This window comes from Palaemon carinicauda, chromosome 23, assembly GCF_036898095.1.
Source record: "Palaemon carinicauda isolate YSFRI2023 chromosome 23, ASM3689809v2, whole genome shotgun sequence".
NCBI lineage: Eukaryota > Metazoa > Arthropoda > Malacostraca > Decapoda > Palaemonidae > Palaemon > Palaemon carinicauda.
The window spans coordinates 99,539,209-99,560,663 of record NC_090747.1 but is presented as its reverse complement, the minus strand read 5'-3'; the positions used below and the strand labels follow the sequence as shown (position 1 = coordinate 99,560,663).

General features: G+C 34.9%; 1 protein-coding gene across 2 annotated transcripts in view; it reads left to right on the top strand.

Moving 5' to 3' along the window:
* LOC137617301 (stromal membrane-associated protein 1) overlaps nt 1-11,382 on the top strand; it is a 33,692-nt gene extending 22,310 nt beyond the window's left edge. For both annotated transcript variants that reach the window (XM_068347305.1, XM_068347304.1), the window contains exon 7: nt 4,009-11,382. In XM_068347305.1, coding sequence (XP_068203406.1) covers nt 4,009-4,251 — 243 coding nt within the window. In that variant the 3' untranslated portion in view covers nt 4,252-11,382. The remainder of the gene's footprint in view (nt 1-4,008) is intronic.
* Nucleotides 11,383-21,455: the final 10,073 nt, after the last annotated feature.

Genomic DNA, 21,455 nt, shown 5'->3' with positions numbered 1-21,455 from the left:
TACAGTACCTGGAATCTACTATATTTTATTTATGAACTGAAAATTTAGCAACTGGCTTTTTTCCTCCTATTTTTTTTACCGAATTCTGTAGAATCTTCACCTTTTCAGGTAGGTTTACTAGTTTTATTAGCTAAATAATGAATGCTGTAAGAATTTGAAACCTTTTTGTACCTTTTTTTTGTCATGGCTTTGAGTTAGACCTCAAATTATTTGCTTTCTCCCCAAAGTGAATCATGGGACTTTTTTTTTCACAAATTATGTCTTTTCTACAGAAATTTAATTGCATCAAGAAAATTATTTTTTCTATGGATTTAGAATACAAATATTTCTTTCAGACAACTCCCATAAACTAAATTTTTTTTTTTAGTTGTCTGGTGTGTGTTTATAACAGATTGCTTAAAACACATCGCACCTTTTTTGGGGGAACTGTATTAAGTGTAACCTCACAATCTTACATGTAATGTATGGTGCTAGCGTGTGCCTTAACCTACTATACAATTATATAATTATCTAACTATATAATTTAACTATAACTGACTACAGTACATGATTACAGTACTCTGATATTGTTTCTTGTTTCCATCTGAATGCTTAGTTAATTACACTATATCTTTATCATTATTAGATAACAAATACTTTACTGAACTATACTCAATTTTTTTTAATGAGGCGCCTTTGCACCGACTCGCAGCGGTGCCCTTTTAGCTTGGAAAAGTTTCCTGTGTTCTGATTGGTTAGAATTATCTTGCTCAACCATTCAGCGATTGGGAAACTTTTCTGAGCTAAAAGGGCACCTCTGCGAGTCGTTGCAAATCTGCCTCACTGAAAAGAATTGACTATAGATCACCATTGAGACCAATGTTAGATCATGGTTGTTTATGTATAGAAAATTTAATGGTAACTTAAGGGCTTCACAACCCCCAGTGCATGGCTATATAGCCTAAATTTATTAACCCTTTTACCCCCAAAGGACGTACTGGTATGTTTCACAAAAGCCATCCCTTTACCCCCATGGACGTACCGGTACGTCCTTGCAAAAAAATGCTATAGAATTTTTTTTTTTTTCATATTTTTGATAATTTTTTGGAAAAATTCAGGCATTTTCCAAGAGAATGAGACCAACCTGACCTCTCTATGACAAAAATTAAGGCTGTTAGAGCAATTTAAAAAATATATACTGCAAAATGTGCTGGGAAAGAAATAACCCTCTGGGGGTTAAGGGTTGGAAATTTCCAAATAGCCTGGGGGTAAAAGGGTTAAAAATAAAAGGAGTCATGCAATCCACCGCCAAAGGGAGTGAATCCAAATAAAGCAATCATTTGTACTTACAATACAAAATTACTTAAATTTTCATATCATATGTATTTTTAGGATTTTTTAATTTCTTTTTATCTTCAGTTAGATGGCATGAAACAAAAAAGGTTCTGTAGTAGAGATGTGTTTGTTTCCAAGCTTGAATTTAAGGTAAGAGAAGCGCTAGCCTGCCTGTAGGTATTTTTGAAGTGTCCCGTCTATGATTTGGTATGAAATTTTGTCCATGCTTCTGATTAGAGAGATAACCCAGTCTGTACTGATTATTTGTGCCTGATTTGAAATTTGTTTATGAAATTTTCGTTTTCAATATTTGGGTATGATTATATCATCTTTGATTTCAAAGTGGTAAACTGGTGTCACTGAGGTTTCTTAATTTTTTACGTCTGATGAAGATATTAAACACAAGGATGTCCTATACTGATTATTTTTATCTTGTAAAAACATTAATGGATGAATATGAAATCCTAGTTGGAAAAGCAAGATGCTATAAGCCCAAGGGCTCCAATAGGGAAAAATAGCCTAGTGAGGAAAGGAAATAAGGAAATAAATAAATGATGAGAATGAATTAACAATAAATAATTCTAAGAACAGTAACAACGCCAAAACAGATATGTCCTTTATAAACTATTAACAACGTCAAAAACAGATACTTCATATATAAACTATAAAAAGACTCATGTCAGCCTGGTCACTTGGTTGTGGTCTCTTGGCTAACTGGAATGTGAAGACTTTTATACTGACTATGCACAGGACATGTCTCGGTAGTAACTTCAACATCTGAATAATAAATTAGAAGAAAATCTCTTCGTCTTATGTCTGTCTACATGTGGGTGGAACTTCAAAAGTTCAAACTTGCAGCAAATGTTTTTGTGTTGATCAGCCTGTCCTAAGTCTCTTTTTATAGTTTATGGTGTTACTGTTCTGAAAGATCTATATTAATGTTGTTACTCTTCTTATAATGTGTTATTTTAATTGTTCGCTACATCTTTAGTGGTTTATTTCTTTATTTCCTCACTGGGTTATTTTTCCCCTGTTGGAGCCCTTGGATTTATAGCATCCTGCTTTTCCAACTAGGGTTGTAGGTTATCTAATAATAATAATAATAATAATAATAATAATAATAATAATAATAATAATAATAATAATAATAATAATAATAATAATAATAGTAGTAGTAGTAGCAGTGCTTAGTGAACTTTGTATGTCAACTGTAAATACCAGTGTCATTATTCCAGTCCAAATTAAAAAGAAAAAATGGTGGCTAAGATGGCTTGGTACAAGAGTATACGTTACGTTAGGTTTCCGGTAGTTTACCGAGTCTTTCTTTGCATAGTCTGTTCCATCTTCAACTTTCTGCAGAAGATTAAAAGTGGGTTTGCTGAACCAGAGTCTAATCAACTTGTAGATTCCAAAAGATAAAATGTTACGTGTATCTATATGAAGCGATGTAATTTTCGACAATGATGATCTGCCCGAGCCAAAAGGAGAAAGGTGATTTTAAATTTCCTTGGTGATTTGAAGAGAGGAACAACCTGGGTTTGTCTTTCTAAAGATAAGCTGGCAATGGTTTACAGATCATCAACACTCGAATAAAGAAAAAAGTATGGGTTGCTTGAAGTTTAGGATGTAAATCGTCTTAGTTTATTAAAAGTACCACATCATCCCAAGCCTTGAAGGATTTATTGTTGGAACAAGTGTTGAGCCTGCAACAAATCTTAAAGAAGAGTTGAGTGGATGCTTGATACAAATGTCTTTTATCTACAGTATATCATTGATTTTTATGACATTAGCAAATCTTTGGGAGATCCTAATTTGTCTCGGCAGAGAAGGTATCAGAGGAAATTCCAATGCAAAGGCTGGGCACTCAGATATGCTTGAGCTACTGGAGAGAAGTTTAAGCAAGGAACCCCTCTTTGACAACAATCTTCTTTTAGAGTTTAACAAAAGATTTGCACTAATGGTTCAGGTTATCATATAAAAAGTGCCTTCAAATTTCCTGAGAGAACTCATCTAATCATGGTATAGAGATAGATCTTCCTGCTGATGGAATCTGTAAAAGAGAAGGGATTTTTGGATCTGACCAGGCTTGTGCTGAGTTGGCAATAAACATGGTAACTGTGAACATTAATTAGAGTTTGGTAATCTTAGAGGTCTGTTAAGCATTTTTTAGACTAAGAATGATTAATGTAACTACTGAGGACATAAGAAAACTAGAACATATTAGCTTATATATCAGGTATATGTATTAGATTGTCGTCTTTCTTGGATAAGTGGAATGACATGTCTGGGTTTTTCATGCAGTGTTAAAGTAATGGGTTTGTGGTAGTTTCCGTTGCATAGTAAATATCATCACTTGATCAAGTTATGTAAATAACCAATCGTGAACTTATTTCAAGGAATTCGGATTTAGTGAAGAATGAAATTATTCCTTGGCTGTCTCTTTTTTGTTGTGAAAGTTGGAGTTTAGAATAGTGGACATCCTTTGGGATTTGAGTGAAAATTTAAAGCCATAAAGAGACCAGGTTTATGAAATTAGGGAGTGAAGTCCAGATGTTAACCCTTTTCTTGATTTAATCAGTTACAACACATCATTTTGTATATAAAATTATCTATTTGTTTTTGAGAGTAAAATTGGTGAAGCTTGTTTTTTTTTAATGTTTGTGTTTCCTATTAACTTTTGTGATATCTCCTCAGATGCAGTCGCAGATGGCAAGTATGAATTTAGGCGGTGTTGGTAATATCATGGGAGGTCAGCCACCCGTGATTTCCCAAGCCCCGGGGATGGTCGGTCCCATGCAAGGAATGGTCGGACCTATGGCCATGACGGGAGGATCTATGCCTACCGCCGGCGTCATGCCACAGGCTATGGGCAGCGCTGCCCCTACCCCTGGCCTGGGAACTGCCAATCCTACATTAGCCACCAATTTGTGGCAATAACTATTATGCACTTAGGATGGTATTAACCTTGCGGTGCTACGCGCTGAACTGTGAGGATGGGGAGCGATGGGTTGTTGCGGGCCACGGAGAGAGGTAAGCTGGAGGTTGGTTGCCAGCGTGGGACCAGTTGTTATGATATCGATTGTGCTGTATCTGTACCCATCAACCGGTGCTGAGGTCGCCACTCGCCTCCATCCATTACACAGTGAGTGAGAAAGCCCGGCGTTGGTAGTCGTGATGCTGAGAGAAGATCCTTTCGAGGAGTTTATATATATGGACATAGATATACAGATTTATTGTTCCCTCTGTTATTTAGTGGATTTTGATGCATATTATTCCCTCCCGCCCAACGGCAGAGGAGGACTGTGTGAGGTGCGACTCGTCTTGTAACTTTATTTCAACTTGGACAGTGAAGCCTTAAAGGAACAAGTTGTTCATTTAGTCTAGGTATTTTATACAAAAGAAATTATGGTATTTCATAATGAAGACTTAAAAAAAATCATCAAAACCAAAGCTTCTGTGTTGCTTTGTTGTGTCACTTGAAGTACCCTATTACTTTGGAGTAATCATCAATATTATCACACGTTATTCTCATATTGACATGTCAGAGTTTAGGTCTCTCTCCTCGGAGCTTGGTATTAAATTTGTATTTGTACGCGAGGAAATGAAAATGATTATGTACGTATAACCAAATACCTGTAGCTAAGTCATTTTTGTTTTGTAAATTTTTATTTAAAAACTGGTTATTTAAACTTCCTTTTAGTTAATTTTGCACTATAAGAGTGGTCAAGAATGTAGAAGATTGGTCATTAACTCTACCTACTGCATGAAGGCAATCTCTCTCACGCTAATTGTCGTTCTCCTAGTTGGGGTATTAAATATGCATATGTCTAACTAATGTACTTAAGATATTCTCTGTATCATTCTCATTTATAATTGCAGGAGAAACACAAGTAAAATATATAAACCGCAGATTTTCATATTTTTAGAACATAGTAATTTGGGTCATTGATTTAAAATTCCCTCAGTGTTTTTTTTTTTTTTATTAAGTGGGTTTTCTCTCATATAAAAGTTAATTATTCCTTAAGCAGTACCTTGTGCCACAAGCTGGAAAAGAGAAGCCAGGTATGGTGTAATTCTTATTTTTGGCACTTCTTGCCCCCTTAAATTCCAAGCCGTAAGTGTTTAACTAGACGAAAATATTGTACCCTTAATTTCAACTGGTATTTTTACCATGCTATTTCATTATGTCATTAAAACAAAGGAGTTCTTTTTGTATTTAAAGCCATGACTATTAGCTTGGAAGGATAATATTGGTAGAAAACAAAAATAATGTAAGATAGAAAGTGATAAAGTCAGCAGTGAATGATCGCATTTTATTTGTCGTTTCAAAGTTCCTATTCTTTTAGATGAAAGGTAGTTCAAATAGCCATTTGGCTATTTGAGTAATCAAAAGAACTATAACTGACATCAGTTTAAATATTCTGGCATTTCAGACAAGCATGTACAGTACAGCTGTAGGTGATAGTGGATGAACAGACTATGCACATTTTAAGCAGTTAGGTGACAGTATTTTTTTGTATACTCTACATAATTACAAATGATGACAAAACAGGTCGCTGTGCATTTTTTATAGTTGATATGCATATAAGATGATGCATTTATAATGGCATTTATCTACTGTGTTTAGTTTAGGTACGCAGATATATCCTGGATTTCAATGAACCCTCATCCACTTAGACTTTTCAGGTGGAATAAGTGCTTAATTGGGGCATTGAACTTCTACAACCAAACCAATTACAGCGCTCCTAGATGCTGTTCTGATACAGACTAGTTAAAGAGAATTTCTCAACAGTTTTTGTTCTTGTTGAATAACCAATCGGAGTAATCATTTTGTTTGTAATCAGATAACATAGAGGCATAATTTTGAAGGTTATTTTATTTCTACATCTTTGTATAAAAAGTGCAATAATTTCTTTTGAAAATAAATTTGTATTAATTTGAATATGTTTGCTCAGATGAAACACTAGATGAAAATTGTGGAGGTAATTCCTTGTGAATTAGATGATTTACATTATAGAAAGCCTTCTTTTGTGAATAGCATTAACATTAAATCAGGGTAATTTTTTTGGTTTAGTATGCGGTCTTGCAATACTCGACTAGATGTTACGTATAGTAATTTATTTTATTTGATGCAAGGTTTCAAATAAGATATTTTCATAACCAGAAAAGTATATCGATTTGAAAGTTGTAATTCGGACAATATTTTCTTTTCAGTCAGGTGTTTCTTATGAACTAGGCTATTCGACGTCACTAAAGAGGTTCTGCAGTATTAGGGAGAAGGTAGAGAGGCTGCTGTTAGGAGTCATCGACGCATTTTGCTTTATAGTTTGCCAGAATATTTAAGTTGTAAGTTAGTACTCAATTATATTCCGTTGAAGTTAAGAGACTTATCTCTTAAACGCAGGAATGTAATACTTCAGTCTAGCCTTGTAAGAGATGATTCAGTCTGGCTCGTATATCTGATGAAACTATATCTTCAAATAGTGAATAGGAATTGTAATAAAGAAGACCCAGCGAGGGTAAATTAACGTATTCAACAGAAGTTTTGGGGTCAAAGCCATTGTACAATGAAGATTATTTGGCCATTATAGTTTATTCCATTTTCTAAAACGGAATATAGTCAGCTTGGTGTTGTACAGTTATCAAAATTGTTAAACCACAGATATATATCATTTAACTGTAGCATGCAATGAAGCTTGTTTATTCTTCCATATTCTTTTCCATCTTATGAATCAGCTGCTTCTTCGATAAAAAATATAAGAATTTTGTAATTTCTTTTTTGCTTTGGAATATGAAGCAGTTTTTGCAAACCATTTGATCATTCATTTTTTTATTTCCTTTTTTTTTACAGTTAGGAAACACTTCATGGCATAACCATATACTTCTGATGTGCTGGTTTTGCTATACATTAAGTTATTTCAAAAGATATAAGGTATTGTATACAGTAAACGTAATTTTCATAATGAACATAAAACAACACTGGGAGACAGAGTAGCTATAACATTGTATATTCATATGTTTTATATTATGGATTTTTATGTGCTTATAAAATTAAGTTCCACTGGCATTGAATGTGTTTTTTGTCTTATTGATATACAGTGATTTGCTAAACAAAACGGTTATGATTTTAAATGTGTGTTTCGAGATTATAAGGCACATGGACCATGTTTTGGATTATTGCAGAATTTGTGTTGTTTAGGAATTTGTCAGCAAAGCAGCCTTGTTCGTGGAACGAACTTCGAGGGAATATTTCAGCAGTTTTATAATAAATGCTAACTTCCATTCTATTTGAACTGGGTATTGCACAAACAGCTTAGTGTACAAACGTACAGTAATGTGTCATTTGTGGATTTCTATTTTAAATTGCCCATCTTCCCAATGACCGGGATCAGTGACTTCTCTCTCACTCGGAAGAATACCCCAGAAATCTCATTAATTTAATGCATCTAACCAGACACACTTTTGAACTTGTATTCTCTGTTACTAACACTTTTGTATTGTATATTTTGAAGAGTAAATGGAATATTTATATATATTCAGTTGTATATATCTTATATATATTTGGGTAAAATTTTTAATATTTGATTTTTGTGGAATTAATTTTTATACATTTTTTATTTTTTTTGTGCAGGACTTCATAAACCAGCACAGTCATGCTCACCACATCTAGAATATGAGAGATTCTCACTCTGAAAGGTTAAAGGGTTTGTCCCGTTATCCGTAGCTTTACAGGACTACAACTCCCCCGGAAATTGTGTCGTGTGGGGGTAGTACATACTGAAATGGCCTGTAAATGTTCAGCTTCATATGAAATTATAGATAACAGGGAATCCGAGTGGCGCATTATAGATCGAAGAGTTGTTTTTCAGTTGGCGTGTGCCCTTTAAAAGGTTTTATATAGTAAACCATTAGTTCATTTTATTTGAATATATGAAGTGTGACCAGGGCTGTTGAAGACATCAGCGTGTGCAGGGCAGTTTATGTATCTTGGTAAATTACTTAATTAGGGAAGTATATTATGGACACTAGATTACATTCTCTGGCAGAATATTGACCAGTCCTGTGGGAGTTAAAAATTAAATAATTGGTCTGGCTATAGTATTTTATGTAATTATGAAAACTTATTTCTTCAAATCATAATTAGTACAAGGAAATCTTCTTATTGAATGCTAGTCATGTTTAAACGGATATGGATTCTTGGCTTTTATCCGCGGAAATGTAAATTGCAAACTCCTTTTAAATAGAGGGATATTAATTTTTGTTTTTTTATGGTGAGAACAATTCAGTATTGAAATCTACATTTTCTTTTTATGTTATAATTTTTCACAGTTAAAGAAAAGTAATTATATTCAAGCTTTTGAGGTCATTTGCAGATTAAGTAGCCCGTATAGTTAGGCAAATCTTTGCGTAGGTGAATTAGTCACGAATTTCTACGATTCCAAAATGTTTTTTTCTAAAGTTGGAATCTGGTAAATTGTGTTAGGGATTCTTTGGAACATTTTACAACTTGGCTAGATATTTTGTATGTTGTAGAATCCAACATTAAACTTCCATTCCTGATTAGCATTGACGGAATATTTTTCTTCTCGTCAAGGTTCCAAGTCTGACATAACTGGCAAGGCTTTTGGAGTTCTGTTCTACTATTTTGGTGTGCAGTGTGCTTCCATTATTGAAATATTGCTCCCTATGTTGAAAATTGCGCTCTCTCTCTCGGCTTCTGAAAGCAGTCGCGTTGCTGTTCTCGAAATGGAATATTTTTCCGAGGCTGCTCACATATCATTGAAAGATTTTTTACTGCAGGATAGACAGGGAGTATGAAAATACTCAGTTTTGCCTTATGGTTTTATTTTATCAGTCTTTGCTGCTGTATATTAACAGAATTTGAAAGTAAACCAATTCCTATATGGCTGTATATAATATTTTTAGTTTATCCACCACCCACTTTTACTTTCTAATGCCAGATATGCAGTGTTTTTCAGTTAGTCTATACTAAGCTGTTAAAATTGCTCTTTTGCTTATGTGATTCAATGTTGCATGTTTTGTAATTATATTTTCAGCCATATTAATTATACATTCCTAATACACTCATGTAAACATAAATATTTTAATCACAGCTTAAGATCAAGGACTTTTTTTGGCGCATGATTATGAAGTCCCAAAATCTTTGTTAACATGGTTAACAAATTTGTTTCAGCCACCGTAAAATTAATCTGGAAAATCAGCCTTCATGATAAACTTGATATCTTCTATCAAAGCTTAAGTGTTTGGCCAGTTTCAGAGCTCTTCCTAACTTTCTGCATCGTGAATTGTTCAAAAACCGCGAGAAATAAATCTTAACATATTCTGGTTGATATCCAAGTCCTGAAGGTGGCCTTTTGTCTTTGTTTCATCTCTATCGCTGGAAAATCATTCATTTTTAATATATAGAAAAAAGGGCAGCAAAGACTGAGTGTCTAGTTAAGTAGTACATGAAAGCAGGAAATTATTGTATCTCCAAGATGGTTTAGATCTAAGGACCCCAATCTGATTTGGTAATCCTTATTGGTGGGTGTGTTTAGACCTGACTAAGGAACCCAATCTGATTTGGTAATCCTTATTGGTGGGTGTGTTTAGACCTGACTAAGGAACCCAATCTGATTTGGTAATCCTTATTGGTGGGTGTGTTTAGACCTGACTAAGGAACCCAATCTGATTTGGTAATCCTTATTGGTGGGTGTGTTTAGACCTGACTAAGGAATCCAATCTGATTTGGTAATCCTTATTGGTGGGTGTGTTTAGACCTGACTAAGGAACCCAACCTGGTTTGATAATCCTTATTGGTGGGTGTGTTTAGACCTGACGAACCTTCATGGAGGTTAGGATACAGAAAAGACGACACGCCAGCATTCAGGGGCCGTGGGTCGTTTCCTGCTTCGATGTACTGTAGTTCACTGCAGCAGCAAAGCTGATATCTGCAATTAGACTGTCTTTAATGTATACATTATGCTTATTTTACTTTTCATTTTTATTTTGCTCATGGTGTATGGGTTCACTTTATAGTAGCTTCAATATTCATATCTTTATATCGGGTAGTCATAGTTGTTTCCAGGTATTTAGTTGGCGACAGTTAGTTGAACTTATTGATAAGTCATATCTTGAAGTGGTCATAATATACTTGTAGATAAATAGAAACTGAAAAAAAACTACTGAAAAGACAAGCTGATATTTGAGCACATTTGTCAATGGAATGTTCAATTAGGTTTAATTACCTCATTTGAAATTTATATGCAAGGTTAGTACAGGGTTTTTTAATGTGAAAAAGCTGTTCTATATTATTAAAGTTTGGATTTATGACGTTGGTATGTACGCCATTGGTCATATAGATCTTTTGTGATATATTGAATTAGTATAACTCCCCTTGCAAAGTTAAATCAATATGGAGGTTATTTATTTTATTTTTAGCAAAAAAAATTTCATAATACTAATCTTTATACACAAAGGCTTTATTGCATCCATGATGAAATATTAAAATACTTTTTAAGCATTCTGTAAATCATTCTATCATAGGCTAGATTGCTCAAATATGCAAAAATAAGCTTCATGAACTGTTAAGATATTAACTGTTGTATACCAAAGATTACTTAAATATAATGGGTATTAATGTTTAAAGACAACAATAACATTATTTATTGTAAAAAAAAAAATGGTTGACATTCTAGATCAGTTAATTCCTGCGTAAGCATTGTGTTCGAGTTATCACTTCTACTTCACTTAAAAATATTAGTCTGAGTTTTTTCACAGTAGCTTTGCACACTGTGGGGGAAGCAATAAGCATTAAACAAGTTCTTTGTGAAGCAAATATTTTTTTTTCTGCATTATGTTTCTCAAAGTTCTTGCCTACTTTGTAAAAAAATTATTGTAGCGGTCTTGTTTCCGTAGGTTCCCGAGCTCAATTTCACAGTATGATCTACACCTCACAATGCCGTATTATTCCCAGGAATTGTTACTGATCTGAGTTGAAGATATGAACTTAATAATGAAAATGTAGTTTGTACCATATGTAAATAAAATCAATTTTGGGGCCTAAAAGATTTCTTTTATTTTCTGGTTATACAATCCAATTCCTTTTTTTCTTTACATGTTGTCGTATCATTAAAGTGACTGTAATCTCATATTGGGTGGCGGGTAAGGTGTCTTTTTCATCATTGAATGATGAATTCATGAGTAATTTACTCCTTCAATAGTTTATTTGGAAAATAAACTGTTTATTCTCATGCTTCCATTTTTTCTATGAAACATCTTTTCTATACTTCATTCCATTTAAGTATCTTTTCTATTAGGGAAGACTTTTTTTTATTGACGATAGTAAACCACACTGAAGAGAAAGCCATACTTTTGACTATATCATTGAATATTTAGGGCTTTAGATTTCTTATAAACTCAGTCAATTTCATTATGCAAATACATAGTAATTTTTATCAAAGCATTGTACCAGTTAGTGTGTATGTTTGTGTGTGTGAATGGTGAAGCTTGTGTTTGTGATATGATGTGTGATAGATGGCTTAAAAATATTTCGTAACTCTATGAAGGTTCTCCATAAAGTTTTTTTATCGGTTCTTTAACTTGGGGAATTTTGATTATAATAATATAAGGCATATTAGAATGCATCTTTTACGAAATATCTAATATTGTTGGATAGGATTTAGAATTTACAAATATTGTACAGTTAGCATTTTTTAGTGATGGTTAAATTCCTACATTGTTGACATTTGTAAAAAGAAAATTGAATTTTTTGTTTGTTGTAAAGGATTTATTAATGATGGATTCAGGATGCTGTCATGTTCAAGGTGAGTTTGAGATTTTTAGTTGCTGTTGAGTCTCGTTTAAAAGCTGTATAATTTGCTGTTTTTTTCAAGTTTATATTTTGTATGAACCCACTTCCCATAAAGGAGTCGCATTTAAAAGCTGTATAGTATGCTGTCTACTTTCAAGTTTAGATTTTGTATGAACCCACTTGCCATAAAGTAGTCGCATTTAAAAGCTTTATAGTTTGTTGTTTATTTTCAAGTTTAGATTTTGTATGAACCTACTTGCCATAAAGGAGTTGCATTTAAAAGCTGTATAGTATGCTGTCTACTTTCAAGATTAGATTTTGTATGAACCTACTTGCCATAAAGGAGTTTCATTTAAAAGCTGTATAGTTTGCTGTCTACTTTCTAGTTTAGATTTTGTATGAACTTTAGCCCTGTCCACTCGATTGAGCATGCCCGATTGGCAAACAGTGATACCAGACCACAATATTTAGTAATTATGAGGGTTAATGATGTCGGAAGTGGGAAAACCACAGACAGGGACCTGGTATCATACAGTATTGCCAGATCCCTACCTTTAGTTTTCCCGCTTTTGACATCAACCCTCATTTTCACCAACTATTGTGGATTGGTATCGCTGTTTGCCCGTCTGGCATGCTCGATCGTGTAGACAGGGCTTTACTTTCCATAAAGGACTTGAGTATTTGTTTCTAATTAAATATTTTGCTCGTAAACAATGCATATCTGTTTATTGGCAATTTAACTGTATGAGACAAATATTTTAAGTTCCAGGAAAAATTTTTCTTTGGTGTTCATGTATAATTATCTCAAATTCTTTGATGTAAATTTGTTTTCATTATTTGCGAGACTGACTTTATCAGGTCTGCACTCCTGTTTTATTAAAGCAGGACGGAGGAATATATAAAGTGTACAGCACATTTGATCCTCATCTGTTTTAGCTTTTGGCAATATGACTTTTAAAAGAAACTTTTTAGTCCGGAAATAGTTCCTACCAAAAGAATTTATTGCTTTATAAAGATTCAAGATTTAGCTAAACTTTACATTTGTTGTTTGAAGGCATAAATTTCAAAATGCAACAGCATAATGCTAAAACAAGCATCTGTTTGAAATAGAATATTTAGATTATTGCCTTAAAACCTATGTAAAAAGTACTTGATTTACAAACTTAATAGGTTCCAAGAAACTTGAGTCAAATTTTGTTAAATTTTTTGCTTAGGCTTCACGTAAATTGCATGCATACGATTTGCAGCTGTAAAAGTCAACAAATGGTTCCATGTCATATTGCAAACGTCGTCTTGCTTGCTGCATTAAATCATATAATATTTTATAGTATTATAAACTTTTAATACAATAACTAAGATTTATAATTTCAATTGAAGTTGTGTATGTAACTTAATGTTTGTAAGTCGAGAGCCTGTACAGTATTCATTATTAATTTGCTGTCATTTTATGTATTTCTTTGACTTGTAGCTTTTAAATGAGAAGATTTTAAATGATTTTTTGTTTTTTTTACTATATTTTAAGCAGTACCAAGTTTTTTCCTTAAGAGTCCTTGCTTTTCCTGTGACAATAGTCCCCTTTTTAACAGCTGTTTTTGCCAAAGTTCACCTCAGTTGATTCCACCTGGCTCCTTTACACTCTCGGTGTTTCTTCTTTGACGGTCAGACACAATAAGATGTTAGGAGTGCTTATTTTCAACAGACTGAACAGCATAGTATGTATTTTCATTTTTGTGTCTAGCTGCCTTTAAGCATTGTTTGGAATTTTCCTACTTTTAGTTCGGTTAATAACTGCTTAGGTTCCAATTTCACGTTCAGTCATCAGTTCATCAATGATTTAAACCATCCAATTGTATGTAACTAAAAGTTAGAAGTTTTGCCAAGTATCAAAACAGCCTTATAGTTAATTATTTGAAAGAAAGGTAGAGTTTGAGTTTCTATGTAGTGCAGTGTACAGTAGATTATGTTTCTTAATACCCATAGAAAATTTGAAATGTATCGTCTTTACTAAGTATGTTGTTGAATGTGTTTATTTTATGTTATAGTATATCAATATCCAGATAGGATTCTCGCAATTTTTTTTTTTACCAAACAATTCCTTTGAAATACAATTACAAATGTATGTTAGAAGCTGAAAATTAGAGCATACTAGTGAAGTTTGTACTGCCAAACTCTTCGTCTCGTTTTCTATTAATCTCTCTCCATTCCCGTGCCGATTTAAACTTCCCCTTTCGTAGGTGAAACGTGTTTATAACGAGTTTATAGTTTCTAGCTTAGTAGATTGAAAACATTAGTTCCTTTATTTGTGAAATTGAAACTGGAAAGGCCCATACTTGTCAGGATTGGATGGAAAAATATTTCGTAAGGAGTAGAGAAATAAAATATTTGCATACTGTGTGGTTTTCTTAAATGTTCCTATTATATTTGAATTGCACACACTAAGCAGTCTTCTTTTTCCCCACCTTTATCCCTACATTAAGAGGTTGGTTGCCTGATGCTAGAAGGGAATTTCTAATGGCATTTGACAGGATTATAATGATCACATGCCCTTGCCGTCATCAACCATATTTAGTGGCGGTGGGCCTAACCTTTGACTAAAGGCAGCAACTCTCCTTTTAATCACTTTCTACCACACGCAGGATGTGTGGTGGTAGTATGCTTACGCCCTTACCATGGGGCATGCATACACTATGAAGTATACTACAAAAATATAATCCTCCTCAGTTTACCATGGTCAAATGTTACAACTTTAAGTTAAAGAAGCTGCTTATTGAATAAGTGGATGCAGTATTACAGTTCTTTAAAATCTGTGTTGTTGATGTCAATTAGAGGAAACAAGGGAGATATCACTTTTGTCTTCATCCTATCATTTTTAGATGCATAGTGTTGTTTAAGGACTTTTCGCCGCTAAGATTTTTAAATTCTACCTTCATTTTGTTGTTTAAACTTCCTTGGTTCAATAGAAAATTAAGCAAAATACTCTGTATTGTATACAATCTAAAGCTATGGTTATCATCTCATCCAGGAGAAGGACTATGGCATCATTTCATTTTTCCTTGTAGGGGAAAAGGTTATTTGAGGACCCCTGCTTAAAAGGTTTGGCGTGTGAAGCTAGCCTACCGACCTGGGGTTCTTGGGGGCTGCTATAAGAACCCTAAGAAAATTTCTGAAGTAAATTATGAGCAATTTGATAATAATGGAAATTTTGAAGAATTTTTTTCCTTAAAAAAATTCTGTACATCAAATTTTGAGAGAAATTTTTAAGATGATAAATGAAGATGAAAAGTTAATGGGAATTCTGAACAAATCAAGTTATAAACAGTATTAGTCCTAGAATACCTGCAATATAACACGTTGCATTAAATATAGCCCACTACCTACACAAGGAAAATTCAGGAAAACAAAGTTTATGTGAACATAATGCAAGCAAGCTTGGGAAAATATGTGGAGATAAAACGGTACATAATTTTGATAAGGCTCGTCTAAGGTAATTTCAAAATAAATATATATGCTTCATGCATTTCAAATATTAACCACTGAAAACAGTCGATCATTGCTGTTAGTAATTACTTAAAGGGTGATGAGAATTTTAGCAATTCTAAGAATTTCTTAGAAGGCATATTATAATGGTTTGATTTCATCACACAATTCAAATAAATTCTTATGACTTTTCATTCTTAGTTAGAAAGTGAGACTCCTACAGAAATTTGGGAATTCCGAAGTATTTTCATCTGAGTATATCCTTATAAAACTCTACTATCATCATCATCATCATCTCCTCCTATGCTTATTGATGCAAAGGGCCTCGGTTAGATTTCGCCAGTCCTCTCTATCTTGAGCTTTTAAATCAATACTTCTCCACTCATCATCTAATTCACGCTTCATATTCCTCAGCCATGTAGGCCTAGGTCTTCTAACTTTTCCAGTGCATTGTAGAGCCAAGTTGAAATTTTGGTTAAATAATCTCTCTTGGGGAGGGCAAAGAACATGCCCAAACCATCTCCATCTACCCCTGACTATGATTTCATCCACATATGGCACTCGAGTAATATCTGTCCACTATAATAGACAGAATTACAGTCCAGTGCATTCAGTGGCATATTATGAGTGAATCTATTGCCCATCCTGGTCAGAAATCTGTCGAATACGTAAAAATAGATTATTTTGAAGACTTGGATATATATTTATTGAAATGTTAAATTTGATTGCCATTAATAGTTTATATATCTACAAATTTCACGAGATAAAGAGTTGACCCTTCGCAATATAACTAAATAATTTTGTTTAATCTATAAAATTTCAAGTAGGCAACGAGCTTCCAGGACAATGTTATTTTATTAGTGTTCCAACAACAGATATTAATTCATTTTCATACTGGTGTGTGTAATGGTCATATCGTATATATAACTGTTTCTTTAGAGAAGGATTGTTATGAAATTAGCTAAAGAGTTTCTAAAAAAAGGGTCTTGATTTTAATGCATATCTTCCTTGTTTTTCTCAATGTCCTGTCGCCTGACATAAGATAAGGATGATGTTACTTGGGTGGAACCTGACTGAATAATTTTTAAATTTAACCAAGCTACCATCCAGTTAATTCACCTCTCTGGTCAGGTGTTGCTTAAGCATAGTGCTATCTTTCAATTTCTTTGATCCATTATCAATAAATGGTCTCCTAACTCGTCCCTCACTGTATCGAGTAAATTTGAAAATATTGACCACTCTTAATCAGTGTGAGTGACAGGCCATTAATTTATCTGTGAATAAATTGATTAGATGTTTCAGCTTTTAAAGAAAACGACATTGTCTTAATGTTTTTTTATGGGTAACTATTATTGTTCCGAAAATGTTAAACATATCCAATTTAAACTAATCAATTTCTACACTTCAACCTTAATTATATTTTTTTTCGACATATTTCATAAACTGTGACATTATAATAATTATTTATAAGTTTATATACATATAGATTTTTTTCCTACTTCTAATTTGGAGTCCCCCTAGAAAGCTTAGGAGGGGCTAGTGCCCCTGACTGCCCCCTCTAAATAACGCCCTTGAGAAGAGGACTCCAAAATAAAACCATTGTTCTCTGGTCTTGGATGATGCCATGGCCTCTGTACCATGGTCTTCCACTGTCTTGGGCTAGAGTTCTTTTGCTTGAGGGTACACTCAGGACTCAGGCATTATTCTTTGTTTCCTCATTTCCTTTCCTCACTGGGCTACCTTTCATAATAATAATAATAATAATAATAATAATAATAATAATAATATCTCTCATATTGTAGTTACAGCAGAGACCACTAGATGGCCTTAACAAAGACTGGAGAGGACATAGCTAAATCATGAAAGCATACTGTATTTATTTAAGTTAAAGGTTATACAATAATTGAAGTAAATACTATAAAATGGTGCCTATTTTAACATGACTTATATTTAAAATGTTATTATTATGATAAGCAAAATTTTTACCCTTTTTTATTAGCAATTTTAACGGAAAGTAATAATCTACTACACGACCTGAGTTTATGGTACTCTCCACCATCTTTTGTTGTAGCAAAGTTGTCCTGTTCTGTGTATCCATCGAAAACTCTTTTGGAAATTTATCTACTCCGAAGTGTTGTCAATGTGAGTATTTTAATTGCCTCTATGTATAGCAATCTTATATTTAAAGTTGAGCAGGTGAGCAAATGGTTATATTTAAAGAGGTTTCAACTTAATAGCAGGAAGACCTAGTTGTAGGCTACCTCAACATGGCAGTTTAGTTGACAAAGTCTAAAGTGTTTATTATTTAACTGTGGATTCCCTTTGGGAAACGAATCTTATTAAGGTGGGACTAGCCTCCTAGGGCCAAGGTCTTGTGCAAATGGTATTTCATTTTTTTTTAATGAGCTTTTGTATTAACTTGTGTTCTTAGAGAAAATTTGAAGGTTACCGTTAGGACTTAACGTAGGAATAAGGCCTACAGGAATTAACCCTAATGGCTGTGTCACTGTCCAAAGGAAAAGTCGACCATTTTGGCTGAAGTATTTGACCGTTACTAGATTAATGAGAAACTCAGTCTTTTTCATTCCTGTTTTCCTGAGGCTAAACTAACTAGTTTATAATGGTTACACTAAATAGTTGGAGGGTTTTGATTATAACGTCATCAGTCCTACCAAGCATGGACAGATTCCCCATCGTTTGGAAAATGTTGACTGTTCAGCAATGCAAAAGCATAACTGCGTATACCTTTGTAGCCTGTGATGGATATTTATACAGTACAATACTGTATTCCAACTCTGTCAGTTTTTATGCTATCTGTTTTTTAGATTTTCGTTTTTCTGCTGAAGGTGAAACTTCTCTTTCACAGCAGTAAAAGGCTATTGTTGAACTTGAACCAGGTCTGTAGACTGAAGGGAAATGACCTCTCCTCCTCTTGGAAACTGTCGGCTTTGATCAGAAGCTTCGATCAGTCTTGCCCACCTCTGGAACTTAAACCCCCATCCTGGAGTGCATTAAAGGTTTTAAGGTCCCTAAAGCTGGCTCCTTGAGGTTCATCTTTCTGTTGTCTGCAGAAAGTACAGTATGTCGGCATTATCGCTTTAAATGAAAAATTTCCCATATACTTTCCATAAGAAATTTTCCATTTACTTTCCATCCAAAATACTAATGCCTGTAATAAAGCAATGAGACTTGCCAGCATCAGCATTTAACAGTAGTAACATGCTGCGCATGTCGTACCACTCTGTAGTGTAAAGGTATACTTGGTTATAGTAAGTCCTGTGCTCAAGATTGTCAGATTTTTAGTTTTTGTACTTATTTGGGTGGATTAAAGGTGTCTCTTCTGGGATCTAATATCAATCGCTGCATTTTTTTTTTGCATAGGAATTTTGTTCCGATACGAAATATAAACCATTGTCCTTTAGGCAGTGAATGTTTTCATCGTGATCTGGAGGCAGTTGAATTATTTTAAAATGCAGAAAGCAACATGCGGGATGGGAGAGAGTGCACGGAGCCCTACTTCATTACCTGTCAGAAGTGTCTTCACTTATATTTTCTTCTACATCGAGTACAGATATACCGATGCGCCTTTAATTGAACTTTTCATTTTCCTTTTCTTTCATGAAGTTAATCCTGGCTGTTGACTGTTATAATGCGAAGCAAGAACTTCAATCATTGGAGGATGCACTTTATATAATTTTTTTTTAACCGCTGTTTATCCACATTGTGTGCCTTTGCTAGGAGCTCAATTGTGGCATGCTTTTGCTGTATCAGGCTTATGCTTTAAGGGGGAGTAAGAGAGCTTTACTTAATTTTTCTACTCGTTGGGTGTGTCTGCTATTGCTACTTTGGAGCTTATACACGTGGCTCAATACTTGTAGAGTATGTCAGAAGCAAGGAGCCTGCAGATCGACATCGGCAGGTTCACAGGTTCTGGTGGCGTTTGAGGTTCTTTCAGTATTTGCTACACCCAATCTTAGGTTAGAGGCAGTCCGTTGTACTCCTGCTGATGACAAGTGAGATATAAGGAAAGTTTTGTCCTAAGGTAGACTCCTCAGTGCCGATGTCTCCCTTGGTGATGCCAGTGGTGAAGGGCGTGGTCAATGTATCCCCAGTGTCAGTGTCTCCTGTGATATGTCTATTGGTTCCCCCTCCCGAGGGACCTGGGACCGAAAGGATGTATTCCCTGGTACCTGCGGGAGGGGTAGTTTCCACATATCTCCCCTGACCTGGTCGCCCTTGGCACCCAATTCCCAAATACTTCACCCTTGTCCTGGGGATGCCTGGGGCTTCCTCTCCCCTGTAATTGTGACTACCCCTCCCCATGACAGTGTTCCACGGTGTTGTCATTCCTGTTGGAGCAACCTCTGTGGTTTCTCCCTTCGGGGAATCCTTGTTCTCTTCTTGCAGAGCCTGAGGGAAGGGTTGGAAAGAGGAGGAAACTAGCCCATTCTTCTTCTTCCTATTCCTCCTCTGACTCCACTCTTCCTTGTCATCATCCTTTTCGATTTCTGACTCTCCATGTCTTCTAAAATAGAGAAGTAGAGGAAAAATCGTGGATGTCCATTTAGTCGTAGTCATAGAACATCACTCGAGTGGCTCTCAACACCATGGGGAGGGGACCGCAGCCCTGTGTTTCGGTACCTTTGGACTGATGCATGGGACTGGGACCATGACCCCATGTCCTGGCTTCGAGCCTTGGTCCTACTGTAGCCATGATTTGGGTTCCTGGCTGCCTTGGTGTTGCGGCCTCCTTTTTCCGCCCGGCGTGGTCAACGTATGTGGCTCTGTGTGACTCCGGTAGCCAAGTGAGACATGTTAAATCTCCAGGTTTCAGCCCCTCTGTGGCCAATGCATGGGGTCGGTAGGTGTGACCCAGTGTCGGAGGGGTAGGGTTCCCAGTTATCCTGGTGGCCAGGTTGACTAGTGTCGCCTCAGTATTTACGGCCCCTGGGGCCGTAACCCAGTGTCATGGCTCTGCTCTTCAGTCTGAGACTTGGAACCCTGGTTACTTTGTTAGCCAAGCTGAATTGACAGCCATTGCACAGGGCCAGAGCATGACCCTGTGTCATAGCCACCCAAGCCTTGGCCTGGCTACCTTGGTGATTGGATTGTCTGGTCACTACACAGGGTTAGATTGGTAGAATTATGTTTTGGTTTTGCGACTGAACTCCATGAGTAATTAATTTTTTTTATATATAAGTAATTAGGGGATGAAAGTAATTATTGGAAAGGTCCATCTGGAATTAGGATACCCAGAATTCTAGACTAAAATAGTAGTATCAAGAGGATAGGGAATTATTTCAACCTTGTGTTCAGCGTTGTGTTGTTTTTAGACTCTGGCAAATCTCATTGCTGTACTAAACTCGTTAGTTTTTGGATGGAAAGAAAACAGGAAATTACATAATTTCAATAGTTAATTTTGACATACTAAGCTCCCAGATACAAAAGCATCATGAACTTCAGGCGAGTATAGAAATATGAAATTTTATTATCAAAATTCTGCTTATGAGTTTATATTAATCTTTATTAGTCATCGTTAACAATTATTGCTTACACATAGAATTTGTGTGTGTATGTATACCTAGAACTATCCTTCTCACATACATTACTGTACTGGGAAGCTACCTTTTACATGGGCAAACATTCTCCATTGAAATGATAGCTTCTGGTCTGAAAATTTATAATCCAATACTAATTAAGGGTTTGTAACCTCTTTAAAAACAAATTTCAACTCTAAAGTATTTTGTATTTCAACTAATTTTTCCCAAAGGCCACTTTCTGACTGTTAATAAAAAGGTCACTAATGCATTTTGACCTGACCATAGAATTGAGTGTTAGGCCAGTTAGTCAT